Source organism: Mus caroli, unplaced genomic scaffold (assembly GCF_978045245.1).
Source record: "Mus caroli unplaced genomic scaffold, Mus_caroli_1 scaffold_11, whole genome shotgun sequence".
Classification (NCBI taxonomy): domain Eukaryota; kingdom Metazoa; phylum Chordata; class Mammalia; order Rodentia; family Muridae; genus Mus; species Mus caroli.
This window is the reverse complement of record NW_028227266.1, coordinates 78,367,350-78,382,493: the sequence shown is the minus strand read 5'-3', so window position 1 is coordinate 78,382,493 and position 15,144 is coordinate 78,367,350. Positions and strand designations below refer to the sequence as shown.

General features: G+C 40.2%; 1 protein-coding gene across 2 annotated transcripts in view; it reads left to right on the top strand.

Moving 5' to 3' along the window:
- Col12a1 (collagen type XII alpha 1 chain) overlaps positions 1–15,144 on the top strand; it is a 119,993-nt gene that overhangs the window by 93,334 nt on the left and 11,515 nt on the right. For both annotated transcript variants that reach the window (XM_021172383.3, XM_021172385.3), the window contains exons 52-58: positions 4,632–4,781; positions 6,998–7,075; positions 8,660–8,746; positions 10,349–10,402; positions 10,896–10,991; positions 11,782–11,835; positions 12,302–12,355. In XM_021172383.3, the coding sequence (XP_021028042.1) occupies positions 4,632–4,781; positions 6,998–7,075; positions 8,660–8,746; positions 10,349–10,402; positions 10,896–10,991; positions 11,782–11,835; positions 12,302–12,355 (573 nt within the window). The remainder of the gene's footprint in view (positions 1–4,631; positions 4,782–6,997; positions 7,076–8,659; positions 8,747–10,348; positions 10,403–10,895; positions 10,992–11,781; positions 11,836–12,301; positions 12,356–15,144) is intronic.

Below are 15,144 nucleotides of genomic sequence, written 5' to 3'. Positions count from 1 at the left end.
CTTCCATTCCCTCTGGCTATAACTCTTTCTGCCTCCTCTTCCTCAGAGTTCCTTGAGCCTCGAGGGGAGTGATTTGATAGAGACATCCCAGTTAGGGCTGAGTGTTATAAGGTCTCTTATTCCACTCGTAATATCTGACTGTGGGTCCCCGCTGTTCTCATCTGCTGTTGGAGGAAGCTTGCTCTGATAAGGAAGGCATAGATCTATGTGTATAGCAGAATGTCATTAGAAGTCATTTTATTGCTACATTACTTTAGCAGAGTAGTAGTATTTTGTTTTCCTTTAAGTCATCTAGCTTTAGGTTCTCAATCACCCAAGCAGCGTTGGGTAAGGGTTCTCTCTCATGGAACAGATGTTGGTTGGTTACTCCAAAAACCGTTGTGCCACTACTGCACCAGTCCATCTTGAAGCCAGATCATAATTATAGGTAGAAGGGATTGAAGCTGGGTTGGTTTTTACTTTTCTCCTCTGGTAGTGTGCAAAGTACCTTCTAGTACCAAGAAAACTTTTCCATAAGGCACTAGGTAGGTACCAGCTTGATTCATGCTCAGTTAGTTAGGAGTTGTCTTTAGCAATAAGACCATGTTGTTAGTTGTGAAGAATCACCAATATTCTTGACAATAGCCGGAGTTGTTTGGGGGTTCCCATAGGACCCCTTTGGCCAACCATTTGATTAGATATAACCCATTACCAGTACTGGAAGCTTTATTTGGTGATAAGAGATATTTCTTCTGTTATTTGATGTGCCATTTTGCTAGACTTTACATATGTATATGTTATAGAAAGCTTCTACTGTATTTGGTTTCTGTATGAGCCCACAGATGTCCTATTGTTTAAGCTGTCTCTCCCCATATTTCCTCCTTCATCCCTTTTTCCCTTCTGTTTAATCCTCCAATTCAACCCTCTCCTATCCACCCACAATAGAATAGGTAGTTATAGATTCTTGATACGGATGGAGAAGGGCTTTCCTAATCTAGTTTAAAGAGACAAGAAGCTCTCTTGTGCCTGTGGAAGCCAACAGTGATGTAGATGGCAACACAGCCACAGAGAATAAAAACAATTCCAAGTGCTGTAGTATAATATATCTTGCTTAAACATTTGCAGATTTTGGTGCAATGCAGTAGATAAGTTCCTCCTTGGGAAAGCAAAATTTGGGGACATGATTGGCTTTGACTCATCCTTATCCAGGAGGAGATGTTGATTCTGGCAACGTTCTTAGGAACAACCTTGGCTCATTGATAAAGCTTTTAAAATTACAATTGAATAGCAAGCTGAGAAGGATGAATTTATTTTTCTTTCACGGTTACTGGAGATGCTAAGAATCTAATCTCCTGAACAACTTGTAAACATTTTGTAGCTATTTTAAAATTCCCAATTTTCATGGAACCATCCATTTTATTTAAGCCAAAAGAGTAGTACTTTGAGAGATCTTTACTGATAGTAATTAATTATTGCAAATGAAGATAAATTTTTCTTGGCATTACCTTCCTTGTACTGTTTGTTTTCCTAGAGAAGTGTTCATATTTTTCATATTTCTTTCTTTTCATTGGCTCTCTCTTTACCCAAATTCTCTATGTTCACTTATTTTTGTCTTCTTTTTTTATTAATAATTTTTGTTTGACAATTATATATATTAAATTTCATATGAACATATACATATATTATGAAATTTAATATATGTGTATGAAATTATATACACATAAATACATATATATATTCCCTGTTTTTCCAGTTTTTTCCCATTTTTACTAACTTTTGTTTAGTTTAGTGCTCATCAGAGTTTAATTTGGGCCATTTGTATGACTTTAAGTTTAGAAGTAACCATCAGACTGGTGGTGGCCATTAGATCAACAGTAAGTGCCAGGTGCTGGGATCTTGTTCCTTACTCATAGTTGAAGTTTAGGAGGGGCTTACATCTTTGGGCGCAGTGCCAGTGGACACACTGTTGTGAGTGCAGGATTGCCCGTGACCGTGCCCCGCTTAGCTTTTGTAGCTCTGCTCTTTATCTCCTGGGTCGTACATTCTTTCTGCCTCTTCTACCATGGGACTCTCTGAGCTTTAAGGGAGTGGTGCAAATGTCTTATTTAGGGCGGAGCCCTCAACCATCCTTTGTTCTCAGCATCTTGTTCATTCACCTTCATTCACTTCGAAGAGAAACTTTTTTGATTAAGTCAGAGGGTAACCTTTGTCTGTGGTAGGCTGTAGCAGACCATAGAGAACTTTATTTTCTTCATACTCTATTGTTTTCATTTCCTTTCTTTTTCCTATTTAACATATTTTACTATTTAATTTAATTTAATTTGTGCATATGCGTATTTACCTGTGAGTATGAGTATTGCATGCATGGAAGGTGCTCAAAGAGGCCAGAAAAGGGTGTCGGATTCTATTGAACTAGAATTACAGGTGGTTGTTAGCCATCATTAGGGTGTCCAGGAAGGAAATTAGGTCCTTTAGAAAAGCAGCAAGTATTCTTAACAATTGAGCTATCTCTCCAGTAACTCTCCCCACCCAATTATATAACTTAATCCATAAGGACATGTGGCTGACTGACTTATAACTCTTATAAGTTTTCTTCTTGACAATTTCATATATGTATATAATGCCATCTGGGTCACTTTCACCTCTCACTCTCTTTTCTCCCTCCTGCTCCCACCAGTCCAGCTCCTCTTCACAAATCCCTTTCTCACACTCATGTCCTTGTGTTTTATCTTGAGATCAGTTGAGTTAAACTAGAACTGTTTGTGTGACCATGAGCTTCAAAGTATCCGTTGTGGCCTGGAATACTCACATGTGGCATATATTGAAGACAACTCCTGCCCTACCCCCAAGTCTACAAGTAGCCAGCAGCTTTTAAGCAGGGTAGGCTCTGGTCCTGTGAGTCCTCCCTATCCATGCTTGACTGAAGACAGGCCAATCTTCTTCAGGCCCAATGCAGGCAATCATAATCCTGAATTCTTTGGCCAGTGAGCTACGGATCAAGAATCAGCAATGAAATGTAATTTGCATATGTTTAAAATGCAGTAAGAGGAGTGAAGAAATTAGAGCGAAATGTATTCTCAGGATGTGCTGACTTATGGTTCGCAGTGAAAGATGAGTGTATTTTGAATGATACAAATTAAAATCCTTTTGATTTTGAAATAACCCTTGTGAACATTTGTTTGTGTGGTTGTTCATAAGAACCAATAAATTTCTTAAAATTATTTATTAGATACTAAATATCCTGGGAATGCTTATGCGATGTTCCTGAGATCAGTGCTAGTTGATTATCTCACGGATGTTTAAACTTTATTTTTAGTAAGCTATGAATCACTTGTATATAAAAACATGAAATTCTTATTTATCACAGATGTTATGAGCCAGTCCTTCAGTGATGGCTCCTTGTAGGAAAAAATATTTAGTTTTAAAATAAACCTTTAGAAATTCTTCCCATTCTACCTGCTTCAGAGCAGTACTTCCGCTCTTTTTCATCTGTCTGTCAAACTTTTCATAGTAACCATCAAGTTCTTGCTTAAGTATTTGTGCTGAGATAGTGGGATCCATGAGTCTAAGTGTGAAGCCAACACTTTGTCCCAATCATTCTTTTCCTTGCTTCAATACAAGTGTTTTGCTGAATTTCTGTACCAATAGATTTCCTAATGTCCCCCATTTTAGCAGATGCAACACAATCAATAGGTGTTCCTTTCTTTAAATAAATCTTGAGTTGTGTTGATTTCTGGGTTTGACTATCGATGATGTGCTAGCTCTTTCTATGTTAGAGAAAGCTGTCCGATACATAGTGAAGAGATGGTGGTGAATGAATCAGAATTGACCTTTGTGGAAGATATCTACAGCTCCTTTGCATTGAATGAAATATATTAGTGGTCTACTATTGTCTGTTTAGATCATTGTTTTACAGTTTACAAAATTCTTTCATGCACTGCATCCTCTCTATTTGTCTCAGTGAGAGTACACAGAGGGGAAATATGAAATTTTACCCATGTACATGGGTGACAGACTCTGAAATGCAGTCAGTGTCTAGTAAAGTTTCATATGATTTTAAAACCTAAGTTCTTGGACTTTTTAACCCAAGACTCTTTTTTTTTATTTTCCTCAATTACATTTCCAATGCTATCCAAAAAGTCCCCAATACACTCCCCCCCCCAGTCCCCCACCCACCCACCCCCACCCCTTGGCCCTGGCATTCCCCTGTACTGGGGCATATAAAGTTGGCAAGTCCAATGGGCCTCTCTTTCCAGTGATGGCCGATTAGGCCATCTTTTGATACAAATGCAGCTAGAGACAAGAGCTCTGGGGTACTGGTTAGTTCATAATAATGATCCACCTATGTGGTTGCAGTTCCATTTAGCTCCTTGGGTACTTTCTCTAGCTCCTCCATTGGGGGCCTTAACCCAAGACTCTTGACTTGGGATAAAATGGTTTAAGAAACAGGTTTTGTAATCAATCTGGGGCTAGGGAGGGGAGGTTGGGGGAAAACTGGGAGTAGAGGGAAGAGAAACTGCAGTCTTGATGTATTGTATGAGAGTAGAATAAGTAAAAAAGAAACAATTTATAAAGAATTGGTATAAAGTAATGCAGAAGTCAGCTTGTTTTTTTGAGAGAAATTTTATAATGAAGATTAATTATCTTTTTAGGTCCATATTGTAGTGACCTCAAAGAGTGTTAAGATTTATATTGACTGCTATGAAATTATAGAAAAAGACATCAAAGAAGCTGGAAATATAACAACTGATGGCTACGAAATTCTTGGAAAACTTCTTAAAGGAGAGAGGAAGTCAGCCACGGTAAGTAAAGCCCTGCGAGGCCTTTGCTGCTTAGTGCCTTATGGTAAGGTTGACATGGTGTCCTCTAAATCAGCCAATTTTATTTGCTTTTTTTTTTTCCCTCAGTGAGTTTTAATTTGTTAGTGAGTTTGAAAGTGTGGAAAGTTACATTCAGAAAATGTGCTACTGAGAGAATATGATAACATACCTTTTTACTACTGCAGTCACAATAAGACACCCAGGCACCAAGAAACATCATGTAATCTTTTCAAACAAGGTCATGCTGGAAAGAAACAAGACAGATAACTGCTTACATACCCAGCAAGATCATGATATTTTTTTCCCCCAAAATAATTGTTAGCCTGAATTTGTACATTCACTTTTTAGGCATAGGGGGAAGAAGGGGCATTGAGTTTAATCAGGATTGGCTATGTGACCATAGTTTGGAACTAGTCACTGGTGTCTGTTGGACTCATCAGGGGTTACATAACTGAAGAACATGCCTTCCCTTCTCCCAACATTTATCAGTAGCTAGTAGTTCAACAGGGAGAGGCAGGGCCACATGACTCTCTTGCTGATCCCTGATTGATATGCAGGCCAGTTGCAAACAGCCATAGTCATGGTGACTTGACTGCATTGGCTGTGTGATACTCAGAGGACATTTCCTAGCTCTTATCCCTGTCTTCTAGGTCTCACATTCTTTCCACTCCCTCTTCTGCAATTTTTCCTGGGCCATGGAGGAGGCCATAGAAGGAGACCCTGGGGGGCGGGGGTGGGTGGGGGGGGGGGAGGGTGGCCTAAATCTTCCGCTCAGGACTGAGTGCTCCCCATCACGTATTCTGAGCGCCTTCAGCAGCCATGTGTCTCTGCATTCACTGCCATTCGTTGCAAAGAGAAACTTCTCTGATTAAAGCTGGGGATAGTATTTGTCTATAAATATTTAGAAGGCAGATTATTACCATGACAACTTAAGAACCGTATTAAGCTCACCCCTAGGGCTTAAGACCTCCTCAGTCATGGGTTTTTGACTAGGTTTACAGTTTGAATTCCCTCTACTGAAGAAAGTATTGTAGATTGTAGAGTTGATATCAGCGTAAGATGTCAATGTCTTTTTTCCCCCAGTAGCCTATATGGTAGCTTTTGGCTCCAGGAAAGAAGAGATCATCAGATTTTTCAAAGAATGGCTGCATCTAGACAGTATTTTTCCTTTTGTTAAAACAGTTTCCTTTTAAATTCTAAAAAGACAGGCATATGCTTCACTGAAATAGCTCAGTTGAGGGCCTTAAAAATTATTAGTCTATTTTGCCGGGCAGTGGTGGCGCACACCTTTAATCCCAGCACTTGGGATGCAGAGGCAGAGGCAGAGGCAGAGGCAGAGGCAGAGGCAGAGGCAGAGGCAGAGGCAGAGGCAGAGGCAGAGGCAGAGGCAGAGGCAGAGGCAGAGGCAGAGGCAGAGGCAGAGGCAGAGGCAGAGGCAGAGGCAGAGGCAGAGGCAGAGGCAGAGGCAGAGGCAGAGGCAGAGGCAGAGGCAGAGGCAGAGGCAGAGGCAGAGGCAGAGGCAGGCAGATTTCTGAGTTCGAGGCCAGGCTGGCCTACAAAGTGAGCTCCAGGGCAGCCAGGCCTACACAGAGAAACCCTGCCTCAAAACAAAACAAAACAAAACAAAACAAAACAAAACAAAACAAAACAAAACAAAACAAAACAAAACAAAACAAAACAAAACAAAACAAAACAAAATTATTAGTCTATTCCTAGATAATAATTTCTAAAGCAAATATCATCAATCATAGAATAGGGTGGCAGTTTCTTTAATGTAACGTTTCTACAAAGACACACTTTAAAAGATTGATTTAATTGTGCGTATTCAAATTAATCTAAAGACAGAAAGGAATGTTCTTAAATACCTCAATCCATCATTTCTTTTCAGGCCGTGGGTCAGGAATAGGGGCTGGTTAATGCAGTTCCTGTTTCTGTCTCTTTGAGATTTACAGTTTTAATGATTTTCCTCACAACATGAGCATCACAATGCTCTTGAGAGAATCTACCTGAAATTGGTGATATTTAAATGTTTAAACCATTTTACATGCAAAAGGGAGTGGGATGGGGTAGGGGGTTCGTGGAAGGGAGACCGGGAAGGGGGATAACAATTGAAATGTAAACAAATAAAATGATTACTAAATAAAAACAAAATGTTTAAACCATCTTCCTTAACTGATGTTTCTGTTGGTCATTTGCAGTTCCAAATCCAGAGCTTTGACATTGTCTGCAGCCCAGTGTGGACCAGCAGAGACAGATGCTGTGATATTCCCTCTAGGGTGAGTAAGCCCTGCCCTGGCATTAAACCCCCAAGACAGAGCTCTTCTCATGCAAATGGTCTGGGAGAGGAAATAGCACTCAAGAGCTGCAGATTGGAGCCCAGGGACGTGCAATGTGTGTGTGCTCTTCAGTTACCACAGCTCAGGCCAGGGCTCACGTGACCTTTTGCTGGAAGGATAGGAATGTACAAGATCATATCTGGAAATTCTCTCAACAACAGCCAGGAAAATCATGCTGAGTCAATGTGTCTGATAAACCTACTTACTGCAGACCTCCCACTGCTAAACAGCCTTTTACTAAATAAGCTATCACTTTTCTGGGTTACTATGGACCTTTTGATGGAAGGAATGCATACATACATACATACATACATACATACATACATGTGGTGTGTAGATGATAATTATAAAGTTCAGTGTTGGTGATATGAAGCTTTTGGCAAGTACAGCTGCACACATCTGCCAGATAAATGTATACTATTAAATATTTAGTGAACATTTATTGGAAACTATGAATTCTTCAATATGACAGGGTTATTGCAGTAAAAGGTGAGTATCTGTGAAAGCCAGTGAGAGAAATTAAAAATTAGATGCATTGGTTTTCCGTGAGTCTGGGCTTCTCCTGTGTGGACTTAACCAAATACAGACTGGAAATATTAAAGAGACAGAATCTATTGAACTTCTAAGCATACTTTTTGCTCTAATGCTTTCCTAACTGGGATATTTGTCAACCTCACACAGACATTTTTATTGCTATTACTTCCTAAATAGCATAATGTAACAGCTATTCCTAACACATATTATACTAAGTAATTAGACATGATCTGAAGCATGCAGGAGGATATACTTAGGCTTCATGCAAAACCTAGAGTATTTTATATGAGTGACTTTAGTATCTTTAGGTTTTGGTGTTTTTCTGGAGGTCCTGGAACAAATCCTTCTTAGATAACCTAAGTATGATCTGGGTTCTGTTGCAGAGCAGGGGCCTTGGTATGAAAACCAAGCACAGGTAAAGGCATGGGGAGTGATGGAGGTGCCATCAACTTTCAGTGATAAGAGAGTTAAGCAGAGGACCCAGTGGAGCGAGGGAGCAAGCTATGTGGCTGGTAGAGGCAGACACGCTAACTATAACTCTCACAGTGTGCTCTAGTTACCTGAGACATGAGAAGGTAAAGTGGGACCGTGGCCCACAGTGAGACACATATGCTGGTTTACAGAATGGGAGAGTTGTGGGGACTATGGAAAGGGCTTTGCTTTTTTTTTTTTTTCCTGAACAAAATAGGAGTTGATTTTTTAAAAAGATATGCATCATTTTCTATAACAGGGAATCAAGAAAACTGGGCTAAATTACCAGGGCTTCTGCTAATCTTATTAACCTTACTTTGTTATGTGTGGGTTGCTCAAGCATAGCACAAAGGAGCTGAGCAAATTCGAACGTTAGACTCTTTCTAAGCTATGATTAACTAGCAGTTACTTGTTCCAGTTGGGAAACAGATTCTCATGTGTGTAAGTAGGGTGGTGGGTGAGATGTCACCCTCTGTGTCTCACTGAGTTTATATGCAAATGATCATTTCAAAATTTCAGAGAGATGAAGCAAAATGCCCCGCCCTTCCGAATGCTTGCACGTGTACCCAGGACAGCGTTGGACCTCCAGGACCCCCGGGCCCTGCAGTAAGGAAACACACATAGTTGCTTATTGCTCTTTTGTTTTGAAAGTTGTTTTTGAAGGGGGAAATCACCTGTTTGTCAGTATGGTGGCCATAAAATGCTTTTTATCCATTTCAGTGTTTTCAATGCTGGAGCATGCTAAACTTCCAGCCATCTTTATAATGTATATTCATAATATATTTAGAGATCTGAAATGAAGTGAATCAAGAAGAAAATTAGGGAGCTGGCAAGATGAATCAGTGGGTAAAGGTGTTGACCGCCTAACCGAATGACCAGTGTCTTATCCTTAACATCCACAATGTAGAATGAAAGGGTTAACTCATGCACATTGTCCTCTGGATTTCACAATGTGTCCCCCAGCAAATAAATTAGTAAATGTGATCACAATTTCATTTCAAAAGGCAAGAGAGTTCTATTCTAGTGCCCAGACCATTTCTCTAGCTACTCAGGTATTGGCTCTCTTCAAGACTTTTCCTCTTAAAAACACAAGTTTGGGTTTCCATCTGTAAATATAAGCACTTGGAAGTTTACTGTATTTCCTTAAAGTTTCTTGTATGAATAACCATGGTTTGGAAGGCTGACCAAGAACAACTTAAGTAGAACTTAGAACATATGTACCTGACATAGCAGGCACACCTCATGGTGTGAACATGTTAAGATGACAAATATATGATCATGGTATAAGCTCTGGGAGCAAGTACTAGAGTGTGGCCTAACTTGAATGCTGAGGCTATGACTAGATACTCTGTGATAGGGATGAGAGCCTAAGAAAAATGCAAAGTGAAACATTGAAGACTGCAGTTACCCTAGAGTGCACTGGTCCATCAGTGTGTATCTCTTTGGATTAGGCCTGATTTGTAATACCTGACTTGAGCCCTACTGTGGAATATAAGTGATTGCTTTAACCTCATTGGCTTTTTAAGAAAATAAATTATTGATATAGGAGCAACTCAGATACTGAGAGCACCAGTCTGTGTGATACTGGGGTTATAGAAAATAACTTGACTTTAGGTTAATTACAAAGCACTTTTTATATATGGATTCAAAATGTCCCTGGAATTAGTATCAAAAATCTGAGATTCACCTGGAATATGTCTTGGATCTGATAGCTATTTCTCTGTTTTTTTTTTTCTCTAGTATTGAGGTGCCATTTTCTGATGTCACTATCATATTTTTTTGGCTTTATTTGTTGTTCCTTGAATTCTTGTTTGTAAGCGCACACTCTGAGGTCCTGAGACATTTGCAGAATATAATTCATATAATCCTCAAATGCACTTTTCTTTTCATTCAAGTGCTGCGAATATAACAAGAAGAAACATAGATTGTGCAGTTTTCAAATTCTCTTTGCCTGTGTGTTTATATGATACAAATTTATTTCTTAGTCATGCTGGGGCTCAAAGCTGAGCTTTGTCCATGCTAGGCAAGGGTTTGCCATAGAGCTGCATCCCGGCCATAACGTAATAGCTTTACTTTAATATTTTGCAAGTATCTGTGTAAGTATTGACCGTTTAGCGAGCATATTATTTCTTGAAACACTGTTTTTTATGTATCAATTTCTGAATTCCTTATGCTCACACCAAAATGTGTTCTTTTTATGTGTTTTAGGGAGGACCTGGTGCAAAAGGTCCCAGAGGTGAAAGAGGCATCAATGGGGCAGTTGTAAGTACATTTTAATGCTCCAAGGAGTCATGGCTATCTAGTTGTTTAAATTTCCTTGGAGGTGGTATTCGACCTTGGGCCACTTACTTCTGGTTTAGTAGCGTCAAGTTACATCACTATTCTTGGCTTCAGACATAATGAACAAGGAGTGTAGATTCAATATAGTGGAAATTTGAACTCATGGGAATATGTGAATACAGATATAGCACATATTATATAATGGTTTTTACTTTAAAAAGACCACCTTTAAAAGGACATTTGTTGAAATGTAGGTTTTGTTGTGAATTCATGGCACCATTTTCTGAAGGTGTAGTAAAAGGAATGAAAGGGTGTGGCCTCAATAGAGTTTTATACACGTATTGTATTTTAAACTGTTGATGAAGACTAAGTAATCATGCTGTCAGGCTATGACGAGAGGCTTCTGACCCTTCTTACTGTTCTTAAAGGTTCTTACATCAACCTTTTCATCTTTCTCTTTCCTCATATATTTTAGGGGCCCCCAGGTCCCCGTGGAGATACTGGCCCTCCAGGCCCCCAAGGTCCTCCAGGCCCCCAGGGACCCAATGGACTTTCCATTCCGGGAGAACAGGTAAACATAAAAGCTTTCTATAGTAAATGAAAATGTTGGGTTAACAATGTATTTAAATGGAGAACATTTTTTTCTTTCTTTCCTTGTTTTGTAGTGTCTCCCCTCAGCAATTTTTGGTATAAGGTTTTGAACCTAGAGCCTGACAGATGCTATGCAAGCTCTCTACCGTTGAGCTAACGCCCCGACCTGTTATAAGCTTTTTATTTTGAGACAGGGTTTTGAGCTTACTCTGTGGTCAGTTCAGGACTTGAACTTGTGATTCTCCTGCCTCAGTCTTTTGAGCAGCTGGGATGCCAGGCCTGAGACACTTGGACTGGTTTACATGCAATATTTTCTGTGTTGTTCTGAGTGCAAATGTTTTCTAGGAGAATGCAAGGCTAGTTACTCAGCTGGTGTCATCTGATGAATATTATTTTAGATGTGTAAATGGGACATGCAACCAGTAACTATGAAAATTGTTCTATTTATTTGGTCTCTCAGAAACTTCCTGAAAGTAATGCATATGTCACTTTTGTTAAACTATGTTCTTTCAAAGTAGATATATTGTCCCAAATCTATATAACAGTATCATAACATTAAGTAGAAACTATAAAATGGCATTTGCTGGATAGAAAGTGAGTGTTAATGGGGGGGGGGTTCATTCATGTTCCTTTAAAATAGACTTGCGTGCTTGTCTCTGAATCCCTACATCAGACCTATAAAGTGATAAAAATGCATACGTGACTCAATTCCTTCTTTTAAACTTAATTTCCATAATACCTGAGAACCATCTTCTTACTGCCCACTCTAGGGTCGGCAGGGAATGAAAGGTGATGCAGGAGAGCCAGGCCTTCCGGGACGGACAGTGAGTTCTCAAAATTACCCCTTCTTACCTGTAATGCTCTGTTGAAAAAGTTGTCTTTTGAGCGTTGCAAATTTGTTTGAGAGGGGAGGTGGAGTTTGGTGGGTGGGGAGGAGCAGGGAGGAGCTGGAGAAAAGGCAAATCATGCTCAGAATATATTATATGAAAATTAATTAATTAAAAAGAAGCAAACCAAGATTAAATAGTGAAGGGTGGCTCACGTGTGTGCTTCTCTGGACTTGAATTTCATACTCTGTTCTTACTCTTCAAGGGTATACTGTTTAATTCTAATACCTCCTAGCTGACCAATGTCTATATGCCTGGCCCTGTGTTTGGCTATAGTCTTCTTTTTCTTTTTAGAGCCCTCAAACTTTGTTTGGAAACATTTTGAAGAACACTAAGAATCATTTTTTTCTTTTACACAAACAGTGTATTACTGCACACTAATTGCTTGCTCCCTTCTGTGTAGGGAACCCCAGGATTACCTGGCCCACCAGGACCAATGGGACCACCAGGAGACAGAGTAAGTTTTGGGCCATGAATGTTTTAATTACAGACACTCCAAGTCCTGTTTGCATGATTGGAGAGGTGGAGCTCACATATCTTGTGGGAGGCTTCAAAGATGGTATTGGTGGACGCTCCAGCATCAGATCCATCTTGAGTTCTCTTAAAGGAATTGGTGGGATTTTTGAGGGAAGTGCTTGAAATTTTAATGTTGAGAATTTTAAAGTTATATATTGAAGAGTAACTGATCAGAAAGGCATTAAAGAGATGTAGGCAATTGCTTTCAATCCTAAAATTGAAATCTTTAACATGAGACAGATTTTAATAACTTGGGGAGTAAGTAGCCTTCATTTTCACAGTATTTTCTTTGAAGCCCTGGAGAACTCTATATCTTTAGAAGGCAAAGGTTGATGCTGGTGTGAGGAGCTGGTACTTAGGGACTTTCTCTATTTGTGGCAATATCCACATTTGCCTTTGACTCAGGGTGACAAGGTAGGGAGGTCACTCTTTTCTGGGAGAGGCTATTGGGTAGCCTAGTGAACATGGATGGCATTTATGCTTCATTCACCAATACTATGGAAACATTTGTTTCAATAAGAGACTAAGATGCTTCAATAAGAAGAATTTAGAGATGTTAAAATTGCTCAAAGTCCACGGACCTTACAGCTTTTCAACATTTTATAGTTTAAATAAGATGAGGGTTGTCTGCACTCTGTCAATCAGGCTAAACTGGGACTAGTAACGTTCTCCAAAAGGGCTAGCACTGTATCCGCTGTCAGGAAACATGTGACTTTTAACATTAATATCTGTAATCATTGGCAAGGAGGTGTCACTCAGTAGGAGCAATACTTCACCAAGATAACTCAGAATAGTGTGTGACGTGCTCCCGAGGGTTGTTTTTGTGCTTTTTCTGATATTTGGAAGAAACACACAAGTCAAAGAGCAAGTCATAGACTCCAATGAGGAGTTTGGAGATTCAAGTGACATATTGGCACCTCAGCATCTTTTGACAATGCTGAATTTGGGCAGTCTTGCTCAATTTTTACTGTATAATGAAGAGCAACAGTGAGAATACAAATGAACTCCAGCCTTTCCAATAAGAAAACAAAAGTGACTACAGCCACTGAGAAAGCGGCAGTAGGCTGATTTGCTGTCGAGGGCTCGCTGTGTGCATCACAACCCATCCCTGTGTGTGCTTCAGATGGTGATGGTGGGGTCTTGAGGTTGTCCCCTAGCAACAGGCAATCAGGAAGCCAATACTGTCACCATTGTACCGGGAAGGGTAAGGGGTTAGGAAGACCTGTACATTTCCCCCTCTGAAACTCCAACCCATGTCTAACATTGTGGACAGACCACTCTTATCTCTTGGGATAAAAATGAGGAAACGATTTAAGAACTAATTCCCATGTTTCTTCCATGGCCCTACTCATGTGCCGATGGCTTAGTAAACTGCCTCTGAGGCTAAAAGCAGGTACACTGAGCAGGGAGGACATACACTGTTTTACACAGTGAGAGAGGCTGTAGGTATGGGGATCTTGGCTAACAAAAATAAGAAATAAATAAGAAAGTGGCAGAAAGTGAGAGAGGGAAGCAGGAGGAAGGTGAGGAAGAGGACTCTGGTGAGTCAGGTTCTGCAGGTATAGTGGGGACCACAGAAGAACCCCACGTACTTGTATCTAATTTATATGAAATGATCCCTAGTCTCTTCTGACACCGTGATTCGGGTGGATATAGTAACGACAGTTGCAGGCTTGCAGTCAGAAGTGAAGCTAAGAGGTAAAGCACGGTGACTGCAGGTAGCTTGAGATAGCCCTTTTAAGGACATCAGATTAAATCCCTCTCATCCCAATTTAGGTATGTTCCTTCAAAGAAACAGGTGGTCAAGAAGTTCTAAGCATGACTAGATCATTAAAAGTCTGATCTTCCCTACAGGGTGTGAGAGAGAGAGAGATAGAGAGAGAGATAGAGATAGAGAGAGAGAGAGAGAGAGAGAGAGAGAGAGAGAGAGAGAGAGAGAGAGAGAGAGAGAGAGAGAGAGAGAATAGTGGTAGCACTAGGATCCGTTTGGATGGAAGACCAGGCCTATCAGAGCTACTGGAACACTTTGGTTTCTTAAGTGTCTCTCAGAAGTAATGTTGGTTTTGTATCAGATGGACTCCAAGTCTGGTATTTGTTAAGCGGACATAACTTCTTCACAAAGCAAACTGAAAGTTTATCCCTTTAAGTTTCTGAAAAGAATTGTTTTGGGGGATATGGGAGTATTTCTAAAACTCCCTTAAAAGAAACCTAAGTTTCTGCTATTGTGAAGTAAGCAGACTAAGAAATACAGAGGCTGAATAATTATGGACAACATAATAATTCTTCCATGGTTTGATTTTTTTCAAAACCAAGTTGGCCCAGAACTCACAGCAGTCCTCCTGTCTCGGCCTCCCAAATGCTAGAATTGCAGGCTCGGAGTCACCATTGCCTGGTACTGATCATTCTTCTCTGTGGAAAATGGGACAAAAATCACTTCTGACAGAGGAATGCAGCAAGCATAAACAGCAAACTGACTCAGAAGTCCTCGGCTGGGTTTCAGAGATCTGGTGTTGAGAATGAACGCTAACTAGGTAGCAGGGTGACTCACTCCAGACAGAGGTCATTTGGCACTGTACCGAGGGAAAGAGCAAATCAGTGTGGACACAGGAGCCAAAGGGCAGCCCTGCAGGGAGATGCGCCTGCCCTTTCCTTGCTGCTCACACTGACATAGCTCGGCCCTGTGATGAAGGGAGAACATTTCACTCTGGCTGAGAGAATAGAAGACTTCCT